Source organism: Sarcophilus harrisii, chromosome 2 (assembly GCF_902635505.1).
Source record: "Sarcophilus harrisii chromosome 2, mSarHar1.11, whole genome shotgun sequence".
NCBI lineage: Eukaryota > Metazoa > Chordata > Mammalia > Dasyuromorphia > Dasyuridae > Sarcophilus > Sarcophilus harrisii.
In genome coordinates, this window is record NC_045427.1 from 482,855,387 (window position 1) to 482,879,970 (window position 24,584).

At 35.2% G+C, this 24,584-nt stretch overlaps 1 protein-coding gene across 4 annotated transcripts in view; it reads left to right on the plus strand.

Moving 5' to 3' along the window:
- NUP214 (nucleoporin 214) overlaps nt 1–24,584 on the plus strand; it is a 97,456-nt gene that overhangs the window by 25,819 nt on the left and 47,053 nt on the right. For all 4 annotated transcript variants that reach the window (XM_031954852.1, XM_031954853.1, XM_031954854.1 and 1 more), the window contains 6 exons: nt 4,456–4,559; nt 4,898–5,080; nt 10,717–10,802; nt 10,906–10,989; nt 18,490–18,756; nt 19,812–19,973. In XM_031954852.1, coding sequence (XP_031810712.1) covers nt 4,456–4,559; nt 4,898–5,080; nt 10,717–10,802; nt 10,906–10,989; nt 18,490–18,756; nt 19,812–19,973 — 886 coding nt within the window. The remainder of the gene's footprint in view (nt 1–4,455; nt 4,560–4,897; nt 5,081–10,716; nt 10,803–10,905; nt 10,990–18,489; nt 18,757–19,811; nt 19,974–24,584) is intronic.

The following is a 24,584-nucleotide window of genomic DNA, read 5'->3' on the forward strand; positions in this document are numbered from 1 at the left end:
GCATAGAACTAAATGACTTCTATACAAGTGCCAGAATCTGATGGAAAATTCCCAAATTGTTGAGAAACCGGAAAAGGAGAGTTGAGAGCAAAAGCACATGATAGCAAAGCAGGTAGACACCTACTGAGAAAAGCAGTTTGATTAAATACATTTACACTAAGTTTTTTCAATGTGTTACCCTATCTAGAGGTATCAGAATTTTAGAGAACACCATATAATCCAAAGAATTGAATTCTATTAGAGGAATATCATGCAGCAAACGTAATATCAGCAAGTGAAGAATTTTAGGTGGTGATGCGAGTAGGGGGTTTTTTGGTCTAAATTTTATTTTTTATTTTGATTTTTAAATGCCCCCAAAAAGGACATTTGCATATTCATAGAAGGAAATAAAAATCTGATTATATATGAAATCATGAATCTTCCATTATTGATAAAGCTTTTTAAAAATGTATATAATGGATTCCAGACATCACTTTCAAAACTATCCTGATTTTCTGAGCTTTCTTCTTTTCTGTGTGTTAAAATAATTTTTCAGTAGCCCTCTTTTTAAAAATATTAGTACAATAGACTCTTTCTTCTCCAGATTCAAAACTGAGATAAAGGGATGGAAAGTCTTTGTAACAAAGAGGCATATTTAGGAAGAAGGAATCTACACAATATCCAAATGTCAAAACATATGTCTCTGTATCTTTTTTTTATTTTTTATTTTTAATTTAATAGCCTTTTATTTACAGATTATATATGCATGGGTAACTTTACAGCGTTAACAATTGCCAAACCTCTTGTTCCAATTTTTCACCTCTTACCCCCCACCCCCTCCCCTAGATGGCAGGATGACCAGTAGATGTTAAATACATTAAAATATAAATTAGATACACAATAAGTATACATGACCAAAACATTATTTTGCTGTATAAAAAGAATCAGACTCTGAAATATTGTACAATTAGCTTGTGAAGGAAATCAAAAATGCAGGTGGGCATAAATACAGGGATTGAGAATTCAATGTAATGGTTTTTAGTCATCTCCCAGAGTTCTTTCTCTGGGCCTAGCTGGTTCAGTTCATTACTGCTCCATTGGAAATGATTTGGTTGATCTCGTTGCTGAGGATGGCCAGGTCCATCAGAACTGGTCATCATCTAGTATTGTTGTTGAAGTATATAATGATCTCCTGGTCCTGCTCATTTCACTCAGCATCAGTTCGTGTAAGTCTCTCCAGGCCTTTCTGAAATCATCCTGTTGGTCATTTCTTACAGAACAGTAATATTCCATAATTTTCATATACCACAATTTATTCAGCCATTCTCCAACTGATGGACATCCATTCAGTTTCCAGTTTCTAGCCACTACAAAAAGGGCTGCCACAAACATTCGTGCACATACAGGTCCCTTTCCCTTCTTTATAATCTCTTTGGGATATAATCCCAGTAGTAACACTGCTGGATCAAAGGGTATGCACAGTTTGATAACTTTTTGAGCATAATTCCAAACTACTCTCCAGAATGGTTGGATTCGTTCACAACTCCACCAACAATGCATCAATGTCCCAGTTTTCCCACATCCCCTCCAACAATCATCATTATTTTTTCCTGTCATCTTAGCCAATCTGACAGGTGTGTAGTGGTATCGTAGAGTTGTCTTAATTTGCATTTCTCTGATTAATAATGAATGTCTCTGTATCTTGAGTCCATCACCTTTGTCTGGAAGAAAGTAACATGTTTTCTTAGGAGTCCTTTGGGAACACAGTTAGTCTTTATTTTTATTTACAGTGTTGTCCTAGGATAAATTGTTCTGCTGCTGCTCCCTTCATTCTGCATCTTACCCAAGATCCTCTACACTCATCTTTTGTCATTTCTTATGGTACAGTATTATTCCTTTTTTTTATGTACAGTGATTTGCTCAGACACTCCATATTTTATGAGCACCATTCTAAATTTTAGTTCTTTTTTTTTTTTCTTTTTAATCCACACTTCGGGATCAAGGAAGTATTTTGCTTCTGATTTTTCTCTCCCCAATATTATTCTCCCTCTTAATGCCCTATCGCTACTTGTTTCCTATTTAAAATGAAAATCATTCTGAACTTAAATCCCCCAAAAAGCACATTTCTGTATACACAATTAGAATATGAAAACAACATTCTGAATTTCTAATTTATGCTGCTTGCTTTAAAATGTGTGTGTAAATTCTATATATTACTTTCAAAACTGTCTTGTCTTTGCATTCTTCTGAATTTCCTTATGTTCTCTTTTGTTTAGTTAAAAGAAATATTTCAATGGTTCTCTTTTTTTCCCTTAGTGGTGAAGATGAGAGGACATTGCTTTTTTTAATTTAAATTTTATTTTTATTTTCCGTTCCAAATTCTTTATTTTCCTTCATATCTCTCTTACTCATTGAGAAACACAATACCCATGATCTACGTGAAGTTGTGCAAAATATATTTTCACTTTTAGCCATATTGCCCAGCCCCAAAAAGCAAGAAAAATAAAGCGAGTAAAGAAAAAATGTGCTTCTATCTACACTCCAAGTTTATCAGTTCTCGTCTGACAGTAGATAGTATTTGTTCGTAAAGTCTTATTTTATTACAATCATGTACCATAACTTGTTCACCCATTTCCAGTTATCATCTCTTCAATTTCTAATTTTTTGCCAATCCAGAAAAAACTGGGGGTTTTAAATTTTAATTTTTATTTCTTTTCATCTATTAAAGTTTAAAATTTTTTCTTCTGAAAATTGTGAGGAGACATTACTATTACTAACGTCTCCTTTCCCCTCGATTTTTTTTAAATTAAAAAGATAGAAAAGAACCTTTGTACCAAATAAGCCTAGTTAAACAAAATACATTCACATAATGGCTATGTAAAAAATGTATGCCTCTTTCTGCATTTTGTGTTCATCACTTCTCTCTCATTGTCAGATGAGTAACACTGCCTCATTGGTCCTCTGGAAACACGATTTGGACATTGCGTTCATTAGCAATTTTTTAGTCTTTCTAATTTTTTAAATCTTGTTATCTTTGTAGAAATTGTTCTTCTGTGTTACTGTTTTTCATTCTCTATCACTTCCAAGGATGCTCTGCAGTTGTCTCTTTTGCCATTTCTTATGGCAGAAGTATATCACATTAAATTAGCATACTATTATTTATTGAGCCATTTCCCAATTGTATAGGAGGTGGTTTAAAACAACTTCTTACATTCTCATTCTTTTCTTTTTTTATCTTTTACTCCTCTCTTCAGATCAGAAAATTGGTTTTGTCACAGCTATTCCCTCCTCCACTATCATCCTCCTTAATCTTAACCCCTTTTCTATCCATTTTTCCTTATGTTTAATTTGATGTATTTCTACACTAAAATGGTGTGTGTGTGTGTGTGTGTGTGTGTGTGTGTGAGATCAACTCAGTTTTCTGGTTCAGATATAAGCATGAAGTTCATCTGATGCTTGTTCCCCCTCACCCTCTACTCCTTTCTCACAAACCTCAGTTATTAAAAATAGCAGGTTCCATTCCCCTTTCCTCTTCTTTTTTCTTTTTTATTATAGCTTTTTATTTACAACCCTTTCCTCTTTTCTACCACTGTGTATTCCTTATACTTTCCTTTCTCTTTTTTCACTTAAAACACTCAAATGGACCTAATCTTCCCCCAGCTCCTCTGTTTTTGTTAATTTAACTTTTTCAGTACCCTTTGAAAGTTTTAAAAGGATATTTTTATGTTCTTCCTGTTAGAATATTAGAACTACATCATATAAAACCTTTCATGTGCTTAAAAAAATTCACCTTTCTAATTCTTTTTTGGCTTTTACCTAAGAAATTCTTGAAAGTGCTTTATACTTTTAAAGGTTTATTCCCCTCCCTCCCCCTCTCATCCCCTAGCTTTATAGGGTAAGTTGCTCTTGGTTGTAAGCCTATACTTTTGTTATTGGAATAATGTATTCTAAGATCCCTCTTGTTTATAGTAGAAGTAACTAGGTCTTGTGTGAGCCTAACTCTGGCTCTTTGGTACATGACCTGGTTTTTTCTGTATCCTTGCAGAATTTTTTCTTTCAAGTGAAAAGTATGGATTTTGACTTTACATTCCTAGGCCTTTTACTTTGGGGAGTTTTATTGAGAAACTGATAAGTAGTTTTTCGCTTTTCATTTTGCCCTCTGGTTCTCATAGATTGGCTTTCGCATATAATTTCTTGAAGTATAACGTCCAAGATTTATTATCTCCCATGACCTGTTTTCCAGAATAGCTATATTTTTTATTTTTATTTATTTATTTATTATAGCTTTTTATTTACAAGACATATGCATGGGTAACCCCTGATTCTAGCATTTTTTTCATACAACAAATTTAGACCCCTGTGTTATGAAATTACTATGGGTATTTTATCAATTTTCTTTAAAATGCCTTTAATTTGAGCTGTTGTTCAAGCTGGAAAATGAGTCAGTTTTCTTTAAGACTTTTTTTTTCTCAATAGGAAATTCGTCGTCTTCATCAATATGTTAAATTTGCAGTCCAAGATGTGAATGATGTTCTAGATCTGGAGTGGGACAGACATCTGGAAGAGAAGAAGAAACAAAAGTGAGTGTTGATAAGATGACAGAGCATTCTTTATTCTCCTTCATGATGGCCTCCTCTCTTTCAGATTTTCTAGATGATGCTATTATTAATAATCTCTTTTCCAAATGTTTCCTCGGCCTTTGAGTATCCCACTGAAATGCTCAACTAGGAAGTGATAGCTGACCTACCTTTATCTAGGGAGACAGTACGCAGTCATAATTGGTTTGGGGAAGCAATTGGGAAGAGTGAGAGAGAAAAAAGACTTGAAAAAGTGTAACATGAAATCATTTGGTATGTGGTTGTCATGGATTAAACCAATAGTCCCTAAAATTTTAAAGATTTCTCATTACTGTCAACAGGCGTCTGCTTGTTCCAGAGCGAGAGACACTATTTAACACTCTTGCCAACAACCGGGAGATAATCAACCAGCAGAGGAAGAGGTTGAATCATCTGGTAGACAGTTTACAGCAGCTCCGACTTTATAATCAAACCTCTCAGTGGAGCATACCCAATGAAAGCCCTTCTCAGAGCAGTACTCAGAGGTATGTGAATAAATTGGGGATGGGAATGGAATAGGTCTTTGGGATGATTCTCTCCAGAATTGTGTACTCAAGTAGTTTATGAGATAGATGACTATCAGGAAAAGGATACTTCCTCAATAGCTGTTTTATTAAGGACTTCAGCCTGCATGTATTACCTGACATTCATTAGTTCTATAATTATTTCACAATTTAAATGAAAATGATTATGGGATGGGTTAATATTTTGCTTTTCAGAAATAAATTGTTTTCTTTCATTGTGAAGCTAGTTTTCAAATAAGGGACCATGTGCATCATTTACTACATGAAGTCCCCTAAACAATACCTTTTGATCCTTTTTTTGAATGAGATTTAAAGAATTTAGTAGGATTGTTTTTATCTGTTATAATGATTTCTTTTCATTCACTCAACACTCACAGCACATAAAGTCACACAGCTAGTGTCTAATGTTAGATTTTATTTCAGGTCTTCCCATTTGGTGACCTATTGCACGGTCTACTCTACCACCTTGCTGCTCTATCGGTTATACACTTAGAAAATAATATTTGCATATAGAATTTAATGTTTTTGTTTATTTGTAAAATGTCATATAAATATGGATTTCTGGACCCCTACACATACACACAAACACATCCCAAGGTTCTGAACCCACAGATTGGAAACTACTGACACAGAATTTTGTCTTCTTCCTTTATTAAATTTTTTTTCCATTTAATAGAAATCTGCCATCTTTCTCTCCCACCTCCAACTCCCAAATAAGAAGAAAAAGTAAACCCTTATTACAGATTCTTTATTGATCAAAGAAATGTTTCATTTTAGGCTCCGATTCTTTTACCTCTCATCAAAAGGTGAATAAGTAAGTTTCATTATGAATCCTGTGAAGTCATGGCTTATCATTATAATGACTGGTCAGAGTTCTGAAGTCTTTCAAAGTTATTTGTCTTTATAATATTGATGTCGTCATACGAATTGTTCTGGTTCTGATCACTTTATTCTGCATTAGTCCATCTTAGATTTCTCAGGTTTCTTTGAAATCACCACATTTGTATACTATGCCTTGTTTAACCATTCCTTAATTGATTTTCTGTCACTTCTAAAAGAGGTATAAATTTTTTTGGGAAATCCTTAGTTACAGTTTGTTTTGCACAGGTCTAAATCCTCTTTTTATCTAATCTCTTTTCTGTTCCCATTTCATTCTTCCCTTTCCATCCCCTTTACTTGTGGAGTAAAATTGTTCATTTACCCAGCTGTATTCTTTGCTCCTTTAACTAGTTCAGAGGAGAATGAGATTCAGAAATCATCCTCTGCTCCTATTCCTTCCTCCTTCTTTATAATTATTTTTTGTAGCCTATTGAACTGAGCTAACTTTTCCTAACCTTCCTTTCCTTCCCTCTTTTCACTCTCTTTCCATTTTTCTTTAATATCATCAAAATATCATATAGCCCATTCCAGGTCTTTTCTCTTAGATTCCCTCTATGACTTCTGATGTTGATAGTATTCTGTGGAGACTTAGGTGTCATTTTTCTATATTAGAATATAGACAGTTTATTCTTGTTTAGTTCATTCATGTTTACTTTTTTAAAGTTTTTCTTGATTCCTTTTTTTCCACTCAAAATTTTTACATGGCTCAGGTTTTTTCATCAGGAATGGTTGGGAGTCCTGTTTCATTAAAAGTCCATTCCCACCCCTCCCCCCCCCCCAATCAGATTAGAGTTTGTTTTAGTTTATAAGCTAATACTTTGTCTTCTGAAATATTATATTCTGAGCTTTCTGCTTCTTGATAATGTTGGCTGCTAAACCATGTGTGATCTTGACTCTGGCTCCTGATTATTTGAATTATTTCTTTCTGACTGTTGCAGTATTTTTACATTGATGTGGAAGCTTTGAATTTTAACTATAATTTTCCTGAGACTTTTCATTTGGGGCATTCTTTCAGGAGAGATGACTGGTGAATTTTTTCTTTTTTTTGCTTTGCCCTCTAGTTCTAAAAGATCTGGGCAGTTTTCTTTTTCTTTTTTAATTATAGCTTTTTATTTACAAGATATATGCATAGGTAATTTTTCAGCATTGACAATTGCAAAATTTTTTGTTCCAACTTTTCCTCTCCTTCCCCCAAATGTCACGTTGACCAAAACATGTTAAATATGTTAAAGTATAAATTAAATACAATACAATGTATACATGTCCAAACAGTTATTTTGCTGTACAAAAAGAATTGAAATATTCTTTGACTTTGAAATATTGTACAATTAGCCTGTGAAGGAAATCAGAAATGTAGGCTGACAAAAATAGAGGGATTGGGAATTCTATGTAGTGGTTCATAGTCATCTCCCAGAGTTCTTTTGCTGAGTGTAGCTGGTTCAATTCATTACTGTTCTATTGGAACTGATTTGGTTCATCTCATTGATCATCATATAATATTTTTGTTGAAGTATATAATGATCTCCTGGTCCTGCTCATTTCACTCAGCATCAGTTCCTGTTAAGTCTCTCCAGGCCTTTCTGAACTCATCCTGCTGGTCATTTCTTACCAAAAAGTAATATTCCATAATATTCATATACCACAGTTTATTCAGCCATTCTCCAATTGATGGGCATCTACTTAGTTTCCAGTTTCTGGCCACTACAAACAGGGCTGCCACAAACATTCTTGCACATATAGGTCCCTTTCCCTTCTTTAAAATCTCTTTGGGACATAATGGGCAGTTTTCTTTTTAAGATTTTGTAGAGTTCATGCACTGAGGTCCGGACAACCGAGCACTTAAGGCTAATTACCAATTGGACAATACTCTATAAGCATATACTTGGAAAATGGCCCTTCCCACTATCCTGGGATATCCTGGCTTGATAATTGGTGTATACAGAGAATTGTAGGAGGGACTAGGGGATGGAGTAAGACTAGCCAGTGTCACTCTGGGCCGGAGAGGAAGAAGGAAGGTCGCAGAGATTTTGCTTCCATCCAATTCAATCTTACCTCTAAAGACCAAGAGTAAAGACTAAGGACTTTTACTTATCCTGATTCGGACTGATTCTAAGGTATCCAGGGTGTTAACACAGTCATCACAAGATTTCATGAAATGAAATGGAGTGGGAGGGATAATCGTTAATTTTCAGATATCCCATTGATTATTAAATTCTCTTTGATCTACTTTCTGAGTTTGTGTGTGTGTGTTTTTACTCTGAGATAGTTTATATTTTCTTTTATTTTTTTTCAATCTTTAAATTTTATTTTAATATTTCTTGTTGTCTAAGGAAATTATTAGCTTCTATTTTGTCCATTTTAATTTTCAAATAGTTTGTTGCTTTGGCAGAGTTTTATATCTCTTCTGCCAAACTGTTAATTCTTTTTTCATTTCTTTATTCCATGACTCTTAGTTCTGTTTGTGTGTGTGTCATCTAACACTTATTTCGTTTAGAAAAGCAGTTTTACAAAAAGGGCCAAGAGATCATTATATACTTCAACAACAATACTATATGATGACCAATTCTGATGGACCTGGCCATCCTCAGCAATGAGATGAACCAAATCAGTTCCAATGGAGCAGTAATGAACTGAACCAGCTACGCCCAGTGAAAGAATTCTGGGAGATGACTAAAAACCATTACATTGAATTCCCAATCCCTATATTTTTGCCCACCTGCATTTTTGATTTCCTTCACAGGCTAATTGTACAATATTTCAGAGTCCGATTCTTTTTGTACAGCAAAAATAACAGTTTGGTCATGTATACTTATTATGTATCTAATTTATATTTTAATATATTTAACATCTACTGGTCATCCTGCCATCTGGGGGGGGTGAGAGGAAGGAGAGGAAAAATTGGAACAAGAGGTTTGGCAATTGTCAATGCTGTAAAGTTACCCATACATATAACCTGTACATAAAAGGCTATTTAAAAAAAAAAAAGCAGTTTTAAACTCTTCCCCAAATTCTAATTAAGAATATATATATATATATATATATGATATTCTCCTTGCAGCTTTGTTTGTAAATGTTTTGAAGTCATTCTCTTCTTCTGTGGTTGTGTCTTGAGTGTCTTTGTCACCATAATAGTTTTTTATAGTGGGATTCTTTTTTATTTGATGACTCTTCTAGCTTACTTCCTGTCTATAGAATGGCTTATTTAGCACCAGGCTCTTTTCCCATCTGGGAGGAATATCTTTGCTGGTCTTGCTGGTACTTTCTTGAAATATTGAGAATTGTGTTTTCAATGCTTCCAAAGTGTTCTGATCCAGATCAAAATCTGATTACTGCCCCAGTTGCCTCAGTTGTACAATTTCCTGGCCTGGTGTTTTGAACAAACTATAGTTTTCCTCCAGTTATAATTTGAGTAGATTATTAGTACACTTAACCACAAGCATGTAACTAGAAACCTTGTTATTTCAGAGTGACAGAGCAGTAGACATCCCCTTTGGACTGGGATATACACTCCAATTACTTTTCTGTACACTTCAGACTAGACAAGAAACTAGAACTAAGATGGTGCTCTCTCCACTTGGGGGTCAGAATCACACAGCTACCATTTGCTTCTACATTTCCTTCTCAATCTGTGATGGCACTCCCTATTTTCAAGTCTTCTTAGTCCATCCATGATATATGACCCAGAAAATAGGTAGTGAGTGAGACCTACCAGCTGGTATGTTCTATATCCTACACAAGTTTGTGTGTTTATATCTATATCTTACTCAGTCTGGATCTAGGACTTCTTTTTACATAGACTCTTCCTGTGCTAGAATGTTTTACACCGTGCTCCTACCCCATACCCAACTCCATCATTTTGCATAAACCTCTCTGTTTCCCCTTTGCCAATCTCAGCTGGAAAAAATAATATATATTTTTTTAATTTTCCTGGCACTATTAGGACTGGTGTGTTTTGTAGATCTTTTTGAAGAAGCTGGGGGAGGAGAAGGAAGAACTTAGGATGCTTTTACTTCACCCCTTTCTAGCTTCACTGTTGAGGTTGGCTGGGCCAGTAGTTTGTGATAAGTGTACACTTTTGGCTTCATTTATATCATATTTATTTTCTTAATGGGATAAATATACTCCTTGGCTCAAGAAAATTTAGTGGCTTTTTATTACCTCTGGGATAACATTTAAATGCATATATTTGGCGTTTAAAGCCTTTCACATTCAAGCTTCAGCCTCTTCCTAGGTGATCATTCCTTACTCTCTTTCATGTGCTTTGAGTGCCAGGCTATCTGACTTTTTGCTGTGCCCCATACACATTCTATCTTTCAGTTGCCTTTGAAAACTGTGTCTCCTGTGCCTGGAATATTCATGCTCTTTACTTCCACTTCTTGGTACTCCTAGATATTTTCAAGATTTAGCTTAAATGCCACCTCCTACATGAGGCCTTTCCTGATTCTCCCAATTATTCTCCCTCCAACCTAATTATTTAGTATTCTATAGGAATCTTTATTTTACTTGCATATATATATATATATATATATATATATATATATTCTTTTATTTGTGTATGTTGTAACTACTGCACTCATCTACATAAATTCTTTGAGAGAAGGTACTGTTTTTGTCTTTATATCCTCAATGTCTGACACATAGTAGATACCTACTACTATAAGCTAAATTGGCTTCTCAATGAATAGTATAATTCTGTATGGTCTAATACCTTTTTTCAGCTTTGACAATGACCTTGAAAGCTTGCGCAATGCTCTAATGAAAACCACCATTGAATCTCACACCAAGCCACTACCCAAAATACCAGGTAAGATAATTCTTCTTTCAACTCTTCCTTTTAATTCTATTTTATGTTCTACATATATTTTTGAGTGACTTGAGCATTTATAGGTTCATATGATTTCTTGCAGCTAAATTGTCCCCTGTGAAACAGGCACAGCTGAGGAATTTTTTGGCCAAAAGGAAAACCCCACCAATAAGATCTACTGCACCAGGTAGACAAAACTTTTTATAACTCTGAAAAACAAAGCTACAAAATAGCATGGATTTAGAGTAGGATCTTTAATGTTCTTTGAGTTTCTCTTTCTAGAGCATGGAGACAGTGTTTTGGCTAGATAGAAAATATTTGTATCAGGAATTTATTGATAGCCATTGAGAATTCAGTCTGAAGAAATACTTACCTAAAAAATGTAGACAGTTGAATTCAGCCTTTGAATTATCTGGATAATTTAACATTTCTATTTTGAGCTTGTTCTCTCCTCTCTCTCTGTGTGGTGTGTGTGTGTGTGTGTGTGTGTGTGTGTTTGTGTGTGTGTGTGTGTGTGTACATACATATAATTTTATTCCAAATCTGAAATTAAAATTTGCTCTTTTTCTTTGACTATCTTATTTCTTATCAAATCTCTTATGCATGCAAATGTTATTTAGTAACTGAAAACTAAAGAGAAGTTAATTTTGATTTTCTACATTTGGTATTATTGTGCTGCATTAATTTTTTTTTTCTTAGTAAATCAGTTTAATAACCATGTAATTACTATTAATAGAAAGGTTAATATCATTTGAGATTTCCTTCATTGTGTTTTGAAATCATATAATATGGTTATTTAAATTATATAAGTGTTGAATGTTCATTTATAGTTTTAGTAAGAACTGTCATTTGGTACTGCCCTAGCAACACACTGTTTTCCATGTATATGTTTCAGTCTAGTTAAGTAAGCAGATAGATGCCCATAGTCTGGGCCACATGGCTATGAATTCTTTCGTAATGGCAATCTGTGATGGAATGGAAAATATAAGCTAGCCTTCAGTCATGTACAACTCCTTCTATTTTTGTAGCAGTATGACAGTGTTGAAGAAAGTTATCAGGGAATGCTAAGGCTCAAATACTTTAAACCAGGTGCCTTTTTTTTTTTTTTTTTTTTTTTTAATAAAAGCTTTTTATTTTCAAAACATATACATGGACAGGTTTTTAAAATTCACTCTTGCAAAACCTTGTGTTCCAAATTTTTTCCCTCCCTTCCCCCGCCTTCTCCCTTTGACTAGGTAATCAGTATATATATATTTTTTTTTTAATAGCTTTTTATTTACAAGTTATATGCATGGGTAATTTTACAGCACTGACAATTGCCAAACCTTTTGTTCCAATTTTTCCCTTCCTTCCCCCCACCCCCTCCCCTAGATGGCAGGATGACCAATACATGTTAAATATATTAAAGTATAAATTAAATACAAAATAAGTATACATGACCAAACCGTTATTTTGCTGTACAAAAATAATCAGACTCTGAAATGATTGTACAATTAGCCTGTGAAGGAAATCCAAAATGCAGGCAGGCAAAAATATAGGGATTGGGAATTCAATGTAATGGTTCTTAATCATCTCCCAGAGTTCTTTAGCTGGGTGTAGCTGGTTCAGTTCATTACTGCTCCATTGCAACTGATTTGGTTCATCTCATTGTTGAAGAGGGCCACGTCCATCAGAATTGATCATCATATAGTATTGTTGTTGAAATATATAATGATCTCCTGGCCCTGCTCATTTCACTCAGCATCAGTTCATGTAAGTCTCTCCAGGCCTTTTTGAAATCATCCTGTTGGTCATTTCTTACAGAACAATAATATTCCATAATATTCATATACCACAATTTATTCAGCCATTCTCCAGTTGATGGGCATCTACTCAGTTTCCAGTTTCTGGCCACTACAAAGAGGGCTGCCACAAACATTCTTGCACATTACACATGTACTATTGAGCAAATTGAATCCTACCTATCTTGACATTTTCATTATAATGAAATTAGAAGAGAAAAGGAAATTAGAAGTAAAAAGAAAGGTGATTAATAGGTTCATCTCAGAGAGAAATGCCAAACAAAATAATTGGCAGAGTTGGTTTTGCATTTACAGATGTAATATGAAATATATGGGATTTTTTGTGATCTCAGATCGCAATACTCTTGATGAACATTTGCAAAAAAGAAGGCTACTTTAATAACAGTTGGAGCCTATGCATAAGCATCACTTGTAACAAATGAGTAGATAGAAAAAACACTCTGTGTTAAATCAGTAAAATTTAATACTCTGATTTCATTGCAAAGATGAACATAGAGAAAGAGAATTTTAAAAGTGTATCACAAAACATAGTTCAGGAGAAAAAATAAGAGATCAAAGATTTACAGACTAGAATTCATCCAGTCTTTCAGGAAGTGCTGAATAACCTCTTCTAAGTGAAGTAAACTATTTTCTAACAAATGATAAATAACTGGTATTAGCAAGAAAATGATTTTGAAATCAGTCAGTGACATTAAATGAAAGATCAAAAAAGAGTGGCTTGCAATTGAGGCAGTTGTAACCTAAACTATTTAAACATTCTATATTAATATAGAGAATCTCCATTTCCTAAGATAAACAGCCATGAAAAATTAGCTTTCATAAGAGGGAGACCTTAAAGAACTAGAAATTGCCTTATGCAGCAAATACTTGATCTTACCAAATAGAGATAGAGCAATATATAGCAGCACCAGTTTAAAATATAGATTCCTGTGCAAATTATCATGGAGAAGGAGAAAAGGTAATAAACGGAACAACCCTGTAAAAGAGCAAGAAAGTAAAAGAAAACATAAGCTTATAAAAAGTTTTTAATTCAAATCATCCTGAAAACCTATAGTGAAGAAATAAGGAAGACAGCAGAAAAGGTAAAGAAATGGTAAAGACTTTTGATAATTATTATTAACAAACGCTTTTCTTCATCATTGACAATGAAACTACCATTTTTTAATGTAAATATCATAACTCACTGTATACATAACGAAGTAGAAATGGCATCAGAGAAAACATGGGAAATGCAGCTAGTCTAGACCAATATATACAGAGGAGGTCTGTCCTCAAGGAAACACATTTTGATAGTATTGAGGAATCAATTCTTTAGACATATTACAGAGGGGAGTTAAATACTTGGAGGGGAAAACCATAGAACTTCTGACTGGAAAAAGTCACTTGAGGAAATATTAATAACTACCAACCTTTCCTATTTTCTGATCTCTACAAAACTTTTATAGGAATATTCTATGCAAATATTGTCTACATTCTTGATGGAAGTAGAGAAAAGGAATAGTCAGACTTCCAAAAAATATTTTATAGAAGATTGCAGCCTTATTGGTATATAGTTGACTGAAAGAAATAGAATATACAAGATTGTATTTAATGTTTGTTGACTATAAAAATATTTTTTGTTTTGTTTTTTGTTGTTGTTGTTTTTTAATTGAAGCTTTTTATTTACAAAGCATATGCATGGGTAATTTTTCCAACATTGATTCTTGCATAACCTTTTGTTGCAAATTCTCCCCTCCTTCCTCCCACCCCCTCCTCTAGCTGTCAGGTAGTCCAATAAATGTTAAATATGTTGAAATACATGTTAGACCCAATATATGTATATATATTTATAGTTATCTTGCTGCACAAGAAAAATCAGATCAAGAAGGAAGAAAAAGAAAAACTGAGAAAGAAAACACAATGAAAGTAAATAACAGAGAGAGTGAGAATGCTATGTTGTGTTCCACATCCTGTTGTCACGGTTCTCTCTCTGGGTATATTTGGCTCTCTTTGTTACTGAACAATTGGAACTGGTTTGAGTCATCTCAATATTGAAGAGAGCTACGTCCATCAGAATTGATCATTGTATAGTCTTGTATCCATGTATAATGATCTGGTTCTGTTCATTTCACTTAGCATCAGTTCATGTAAGTCTCTCCAGGCCTCTCTAAAATCATCCTGTTGATCATTTCTTACAAAACAATAATAATATTGCATAACATTCATATACCATAAATTATTCAACCATTCTCCAACTGACGGGCATCCACTCAGTTTCCAGTTTCTAGCCACTACAAAGAGGGTTGCCACAAACATTCTTGCATATACAGATCCCTTTACCTTCTTTAAGATCTCTTTGGGATATAATCTTAGAATCACTGCTGGATCAAAGGATATGCACAGTTTGATAACTTTTTGATCATAGTTCCAAACTGCTCTCCACAATGTTTGGATCTGTTCACAACTCCACCAGTGTATCAGTGTCCTAGTTTTCCCACATCCCCTCCAAACATTCGCTATTATCTTTTCCTTTCATTTTAGACAATCTTGACAGATGTGTAGTGGTATCTCAGAGTTGTCTTAATTTGCATTTCTTTGATCAGTAGTGGTTTGGAAAAAAATAATTTTATTTATAGAGCAAGATGCTGTCCTAAAGACTATCCTCTTCAATCAATAAACATTAAATGTCTGCTGTGTACCAGGCATACAATAGAGAGCTTACAATCTGAAAATAGAGGTGCCTTCCATGTGTATATCAAAATTAAGCACGATTCCTTTTAAAATGAATTAGTAGATTACAGTATTTGACCTTAATGTAAAGAATAAAATAGAAGGAAGTATACTTGGTAAAATAATCTACCATTGTCATGGAGACTTGTCTTGAACAGAGTGCAAATTGAAAGGGATTCCCCTTAGATGGTGAATACTTCCAAATATTCCTGTTTGGAAAGGTAGTGTGTTAATAGGTTCAAATTCTAGAACACTGTAGAGCTTCCAAAATCAGTGAAAGTCAGCATGTATTTATTTAAGCTCCTGCCAGGCACTGTTCTATATGCTGGTGATAACGAAAAAAAAATTTTTGTAATTCCTTGTTCTCACAGTCTAGTGAGAGCCATAATTACTCAAATGAACTCAGCCTAATTAGCACCATAGGAAATCAAATAGATGAAGATTTGCATATAGTTTCATACAATTGTTTATTATAGTCTGGTCCATCAGTACATATCTCTTAGGCAGACATTGTGGATTATGGTGAATTGGCTCCAGAATTTAACCAAAAGAGAAAACTAGGTCTTTAGGAAATTATGTAATGGTTTTAATGATTCCAAACTTTGTACAGAAACAAAACCCAGTTTTTTAATATCAATATTAGGACTGTGGACCATGGAATACCTCCATTTGTGAAAAATTAATGGATGGGCTCATGTATACAGCTTGTTGCCAAAAAGAATTGCACAGGAGAAGCACAGTATTGATATCTGGAAAGGTTTCTCACCAGAAAAGGTGATTGATCGTTTATGTGATAAGAGCAGGGGATATCTTATAGACAATTCCCAAGTTACCTTGTAATTAACTCAATGTTAAGAGATGTAGCAGAGAGTTTCCAGCATATTGAGGAGACCTTGGGAAGTAAAGTGGAAAAGTGTCCTGGTCCTAAAGCCAGGATGACCTGGGTTCAAATCTTTTTTTCATTGTTCACTGTCTCTTGACTGTGAGCAAGTCTTTCCAGCTGCTTCAGTCTAAATTTTCTCATAAAATGACGGAGTTGAAAAGGATGGTCTCTAAGTTGCCATAGTCTCTAGATCATTGATTCTATATTGACAAGAAATACATAGGATGAAAAGCCTTTTGGAGAGAATATCCATAAAATGAGATTGGAGATTCACCTAAGGATCATTTGATTTTTTATTTTAGAAGTCTTTCTTTAGAAGCTGTGAGCATATATGGTAATAAATGTAGAATCAAAAGGGATCTCAGAGGCCATCTGATCCAACCCCTTCATTTTATTGATGAGGCAGCCAAGCTCAAGGAACTTCAGTTGACTTGTTCACGTATATTGTACAAAGAAGTATACGTGACAATCCTTAAAGGTATCTTCTCATGGAGTTTATAGTGAAATATATTGAAACTTTGTGGATCACTCTGATTCTCTAGTGAGAGTGAAGCTTGTTATTTGTTGTCTTAAGAAAAAACTTTGTCCAGAGTCAGATTCAGCTTCAGTGTATAAATGAAGCTGCCCCCTAAAGTGAGGCAAATTCTGAGAAAAGTCAATATTCTTGGATGGTTTGGTTCCCAGTTATAATATGATGCTAAAATATGTTCTGCCAGGGAACAAGTTAAAACTTAATACATTTCAATGACATTTAGAAAGGAGGAACCTTTTTTGATGTGGGACATATTTCATAGTGGTTAACTTGGATAGATGGTCATTGGATGAGGTCTTTTGTCCACTCAAGTGTTAGGGAGCTGACTGCAGCCTTGGCAATGGTGGCAGAGGGGAGCATGTTTGTAATCTCCATGAAACAATTATCATTGTTTCTGCAGCAGGTCTAAATAACTCTCCCTTGAGAAGCAGGTGCTGCTGCTGCTCCCTCTTGGAATGTACCTATCTCTACCTAGCAATGGAGGAATAACCTCAGATGGTCATGAGATTAATAGAGTAGTTGAATAGAATATCTCTGTCATTCCAAACAAACAGTAGTAGTGGCTTTTGATCTGTTGGAGCTTATAGAAGGTCATGTGTTAAAGTTATTAGCTGGTATAACTGCTATTTCCCTTAGCTTTAGAAATGTTGGGTGGAAACATCATGGCCTAAGCCTATTGCTGAGACTCACTCAGGTAACAAGTCTCCAGCAGAAGATTCTGCCATTTCTCTTCATCTCTGTGAGTGTTCATATCCTATCCCTTAGCCCTTAACCCTAATATTTAGCTGTAGTGAGATCTGTGCACATGCCAGGACAGATGAAGTACTGCAGAGTGGTACTTCTATGAGGCAAAAGCTTATCAATGAATACTAAATAAATGTATGGAAAAGAAATCTGTAGTTACCTGTTTTCCCCATTCAGCTTCTCTGAATAGTTCTGTTAGATGTCACTAACTGGGTTCAAGTGATAGAGATTGATAGAGCTTCTCTGGAGCTTCCAGAGAAGGCCAGAGTTGTTTGGTATCCACTTTGCAGATTGGGGAAGCACCTTCTAAGAGGGCAAGAGCTTGAGACTAGTGATTTTCATTCATTTCTGTTTCAGAGAGTCCATTTCCACAGAAGCTTTTTTGTGTTTATTTGTTCAGTTTATTTGTAACTGTTTGAGACAACCAGTTTAGGACACCGATTCCCATTTCTGCATGGTGCTGTTGTTAGAAGCAATATTTCGTAGTGAGAGGGACATTCTCTCTGAGCCTCTCCGCATGCCAGGAAACCTGGTCAGTTCCTTTTTTGGCTTGTTCTCTACCTGTGAAAACTTTTCCTCTGCAGCCCCTTGTTTGCTGGCTGTTAGACCAACACTTTCTCTGTCTCTCACTTTCTTTTTTGTTTTCTTCATTTTACAGTTAGAATGCACTTCTTCACAGCTAGGGACTTTCAAAACTATGTCTGAGTTAAACCCTAAAATTGGCCTAATTTACAAATGACAATGGCAGGTACACATGAAATAATCGTTGAAATGTTTTGCACACAGTTCATATACTCTAGAATTGGAGATGTTGGAGATTTCCTTGTTCACCCCAGTTATTCTGCTGTAAAGTTAGGGGAAAGTAAAGCTCAGAGAGTCAGTGTCACACATTGTATGGAGGAGAAACATCTTTTGACTCCAGAATCAATTTTTTCACTCTTATCAATGGAGATTCATTTTGGCATGCTTTAATTAACCTAAAGTTGTCTGTTGTTTTGGACTTTTTTTTTTTTTTAGCCAGTCTCTCCCGATCGGCCTTCCTATCGCAGAGATATTATGAAGATTTGGATGAAGTAAGCTCCACATCTTCCATTTCCCAGTCTCTGGAGAATGATGAACCACAGATTTTATACAGAGATGAGGATGCAGTAGCCCAAGTAGTCCATCGACATGCTCCAGTAGTTCGCACTTCTTCTGTTCAGCCGACCCTTTTGTCTCAAGCTCCTCCTTTCGCAAAAACTCATCTGCCACTCAGCTCCTCTCCTAGTCTGGTAGGGAGTTTAAGTAAGTAAACAATGTTCAGACTTATTTTTTTCCTATTAAGTCTTTGATGTGTGTTCACGTCATCATGCAGAGACATTTTTAGTCATAGCCTACCTCTGCTGATTTGCTATTCCCAAATTGTTAGACAAATGTTGTCAGTACTTTCCATTTGTATTCCCTTTTATGAAGTGCTATAGCATCCTTGGTCTCTCAGAGCCTTATAACAACACTGGGTAGTATATAAGACAGATCTGATTATCCCCATTTTAGAGATGGTGGGACTGAAGCTCAGGGACATAAAATGCATCACCAGTGTTTCAAAACAAGTAAGTGCCAGAGTGAAGCTTTGCACTTGCTGCTCTTTCAGTGCCTGTTTCTTGAATTTTGGTGTCAGCAAGCTCTAAAGGCTTTTTAATCACAAAGTAAATAGAACCATTAATATTCAGAAAGGAAAGTAGGTAAATTTCATTTCATGTTACACTTCTCTTGTCTTAGCATATCTCCATCTTAGTTCTAACCTATCAACATACTACTTGTTCTCTTGGGAGCAAATCAAGGTGTATGTTTTCATTTCCCACTAAAGGGTCTGTTATCTCCTCTATGACAAAACTCACAGCAACAACTAGGAGTATCCTTACAAGTGGCTTCTAATAGAAGTGACCTCATAAACTCCTATGGGTTAAAAAGGACATGTACACTAAAGCCCTTAGGACAGGCTAGAAGAGTCAAGTGTGGTATCAAGGGAGGCCTAGAAATTGAAAGATATAGACTTGTTCTACTACTGAGTCTTTGTGTAACTTTGGGCAGATCATTTTCAGAGAATTTCAGTCTCATCATTTCCAAAGAGGACAGTATTAAAGATATTGGCTGAGTGGAATTTATGAACATACAGACTTGGAATTCCAACTTCTGCCTCAGGGACACAAGATCCTTGAAATTTATGTACTTCTTGTACTTTATTCTTTATTCCTGCAGCTTGTAAAGAGAAAATTTATCATTTTAGCTATCAGATTTTTCTTTGTCTTCCCTAGTATTCTTATTTAAATACAGATTTCTTTCTACATTTCTTAAATCAGTGTCTACATCTACCAGCAAAATTGTTCCACAAGGGGCTGACAGCACAATGCTTGCAACCAAAACTGTGAAACATGGAGCACCAAGTCCTTCTGTCACCATCTCAGCTCCACAAGCAGCTGCTGCTGCTGCTCTAAGACGACAAATGGCCATTCAGGTTCCAGGTAAGAGTGTGATCAACAGATTCTTCATCTGATCATCAGCCATAAGTATTATACTAAAGCACCTGGAATAATTCTCTGTCCGTTTTCCTCTTCAGAGAGGTGACCCCGGTCTCTTAGGGGGAGAGTGCCTAGAAAACAGGGATTTGGTTCTGTGAAGTTTTCTTTGCACAGTGGTTAGTATGAGACATTGTACAGTTATGTGGGTAATATATGTTCTTTGATAAGGGTCTCAACTGCCACAGTTATTTTTTGTTATAGCTACAGTCTTTCTATGTAGAAATTCCTAAATGGTTCATTGTTAGTATGTCATTGATATCCCAATTCTGTTAGAAATTTTGTGTAATGGGATTTAAAATTTTAAGTAATTGGTGTCTCATACCTATTTAATAGCTTATGTCCAAGCTGCAAACTGAATATTTCAGTTTTAGTTTATTTAGATCTTTTAAATCACGTTAGTGAGACTATCTCACCCTTCCAATAAAATCATTGGATTCTATTAGCTCAAAGAGACTTGAAGCCCATCTCATCGGCACCTTCATTTTACAGATAAACTGAGACCTAAATGGCTGAAATGATTTGTCAGTCCCATGTTATACAACTATTAAGTGTCAGAACTGAGATCTAAACCTGGCTCTCCTAATCTCCACTTTTACTTTAAATCAGAAAATTGAAACCATTCACTCTGAGTTCTCTCTTCCCCCTTTTTCTTCATCTCAGAACATCTCTGATATCATCCCTCATGCTCTCCTTCTTTCTTTTAGTTTCTGAACATGAGGTTATCCTTCTTGTCATGGACAACCCATTTCTATGTGCTCTAGATCTCCATTTCTCTTGTCCTTCAGTCATGTCACCCTCTATTATCTGTAGTCTTTCCCCATCTCTGGGTTCTTTTCCCTTTTGTTTTCACTCGGGCACCACCTTCATCTTAAAAAAAAAAACATAATTAGACTTTATTATACCTTCAAGCTATCATTCTATTCACTTTTCTTCTCAGCCAAAGTTTTGGGGAAAGTTTTTTACATTAGTTAACTTTATTTCCTCTTCTTTGTCCTACTTAACAACCCTTTGCAATTCCTAACCTTATCACAGTATTTTTCCTTCTTGACCTTTCTGCTCTATTTGACATTTTTGATCATACTCTTCTTCTTACAAGTCTTTTCTTTCTGGATTTTTGTGACATTATACTCCTAGTTTTCTTTCTGCCTGACTATCCATTCCTTCTTAGACTCCTTTGCTGGTTCAGCTTCCCTATCACATCCCTTACTTGTGTATGTTCCCCCAAGTTCTTTATGCAGTTGACTCCAAGTTCTGTATATGTACCTGGATATATTAATCTGGGTATATTGGAAACATCTCAAACTTGACATGTTCATAGTAGAACTCATTTTTTTCTACAAATTATCTCTCTACCATTCATGCCCTTTTTTGTCAGAGCCTCTACCACAGCCATAACCGTGGCACTCTCCTTGATTTTTCCCTCTCCCAATCCAGTCAATTGCTACATTTTGCTAGTTCTACTCCTACAACACTTCTTAATTCTATCCCTCTTCCCTACTTCCACAAATGCATCCTTATTTGAAGTTTTAATCACCTTTAGCCTAGATTATTGGAATGGCATCAAATCTCTCTCCACTCTGATGCATACTCCATACAGTTGTTGGTGATTTTCCTTAGACGTAGACCTGATTGTGTTACTGTCTACTCATTAAACACTAATGGCTCCCTACTTTCACTGGAATCAAATGTAAATTCTTCTCGTTATCTTTTAAAGGTATTGTGAGTGAAATTCAGCAAAGGTAGGCTGGGGTACATATTCTATGAGTAAATTTATTAGTAGGATATAGGGTCTAATGATTCCAAAAGATCCCTAGATCAAAATGCAACTTTTTATAAAAGTAGAACAAAGAACAGAACAGGGTAGGTGAAAAAAGAATCCAATTGATTATAGCATCATGGGGATGAGGATGTGATTGGACACAAAGCCAAGGCATGAGGAACAATATGACTAGTTAGAAGTTGGGAATGAGGGGCTAGCAACAATGCCCTCCTTCCCTCCTGTGACTAAGGAAAATGCTCTTTGTTTTAGTCTACCTGCAAGATTAGAGATAGTGGGCCAGATTTCTTTGAATAACCAACCAGATATCCTTGAAAGATAGCTTGGTGTAAAGATACTAAAGCAGATTCCCTGGTGTCCACACGGTATCCCTCAAGGATAGCAGATTTCCTTCAAGTAAGAATAGAACAGTAATTAAACAGTAATTAGCAGGACAACTGGATTTCTGAACAATATATATATATATATATATATATATATATATATATGACTTAGGCAGTTAGAGGATAAAATCAATGAACTATAAACAGAATCAATAAAAAATGATATGAAATAACTTGAATCTTCTCAAAGGCCTTTACAAACTGACCCCAAACTGCCTTTCTGGACTTGTTATATTACTCCTCTTCTTTGCTGTATGATCAAGTCATATTGGCCTCTCTATTCTTCCCACACATTTCCTGACTGCTTTCTTACTACTTGTACTTCCTTTCTCACTTCTGCCTCATAGAATCTCTTTTCTTCTAAGATCTACTTAGGTGCTACTTGTACTTGAAGATTTTCCTGATCTCCCCATCTGCTAATACTACCTCATTCAGTTCACCAGTCAATCAGCAAACCTTTTATTACTCAACTGTTTTGTGCCAGGCATTGTGGTAAGTGAAGATACAAAGAAAGGCAAAAACAATTTCTTCCTTCAAAGAGCTCCATTTTTAGAGGCAACTCATGGCCTAGTAGTTAAATTCCTTGGCCTAATATCAGAAGCACCTGAGTTCACATCTGACCTCAGACCCTTACTAGCTGTGACGCTAAATAACTTCACATCTGTCTACCTCATTTCCCTCAATTGTAAAATGAGAAAAATAACAGCACTTTATTTTCAGGGCTGTTGTGAAGATCATATGGCACAATATTTGTAAAGCAGTTGGCACTTTATTTGGCACATGAAAGATACTCTGTAAATGCTTATTTACTTTCCTTTAATGGCATAGATAACATCTTTCTATAAACTGCACAATAAATACTGAATAATTGAAAGGTAGCCCTGAATGGTAAGATCTTAGGGAAAAGCTTTCCAGCCAATGGTGTTCTGAGAGGCAGGGGTTATGAGGGTGAGCAGAGACCTTTCATGCACTTGTAAATTGTGAGGAAGAAACATATGTGAAAAGGCTGGAAACAAAGGAAGGGTCCAGGTTGTGAATATAGGAATTTATATGTGATCCTTAAGGTTAATAAGGAAATTAAGAGTTTTTTTTGAGTAGCTCATGTAGCACTCCAGGGTTTGAAAGATATTTTACATTATTTTACTTGGCCCTGTGAGGTAAGTATATACTACAGATATTATTTATACTTTATAGATGAGGAAATTGAAGCTGTGAGAAATTGAATGATTTATCTATGATCACACAATCTGGACCTATCAGAGGCAGGATCTGAGTTCAGATCTCCTGACAGGAAGTCCAACATTCTTAGCACTACACTGCTTCCTCCCAGTCTTGTTTCAATGTAATAGAAAACCCTCCATAACTATCTTATATGTAATTGCCTTGTATTTATTCTGTATGTGCTTATATTGTTTGGGGGGGTAAGAATTGGGGTCCTTTTAATAGTTATTTTTTTATTTGGATTTTTCTTAAGTCAGTATACAATTAAAGCCCCTTTCCTCTCTCCCAAGTAATGGTACCAATTTGAACTCCTAGGGAGAATAAAAAGCCTTCAAATTGAGGAACAGGAAAGGAATGGAAGAGGTCATTATATATTTATATTTGTATGTGGAGACTTCTCTTGAATGACTTTTTTTGGTATTACCAGTACATAATACATAGTACCTGGCAAAATAGGTAGTCTTATATAGGTACTATACAAAATAGGCCCTTAATAAATGATTGCCAAATCAAGTCCAGTCTTTTTTTCCTTGTACTACTTTGTCTCTCCTAACTAAGGAATCCTAGAATTTCCAAGATAAATAGAAATGTTAAAATTCCAATTAAGACATCTAAAAAGGTGAGAGTACCTTGATTCATGGTCTAGATGACATCTCAAGCTCCCTTTAGCCCTTTGATTCTTTTTTTGATGGTATTTTATTTTTCCAAATATGTACAACGATAGTTTCCAAATACACCTTTGCAAAACTTTGTGTTCCAAATTTTTCTCCCTTTCTCCTTCCCTACCATCTCAAATCAGCAATCGGTTAAAATTAAATCAGTTAAAATGTACAGTTCTTCCAATTTTCATATTCATTGTGCTGCACAAGGAAAATTATATCCCAGGGGAAAAACACAAGAGGAAAAAAAAAATCAAACAACAAACTCCATAATTCTGTCTCTGAATATGATTAACCCTTTGATTCTAAGATGCTTAAGATTATACCTTTCTGGAAGTAGAGGTGGAGGTGGAGGTCAGTTTTTCCTCAATTCCCAGAAACTTTTAACTGTTCACCCTCTTCAGCCCTTTGATTTTAGGACTCTTTAAAGTTTTATTTCGGTATTAGCTGTGTATAAGCAGAATAGCAACCTCATGCTTGTAAGGTTAGACCAGAGAGGTCTTCCCTTAAATAA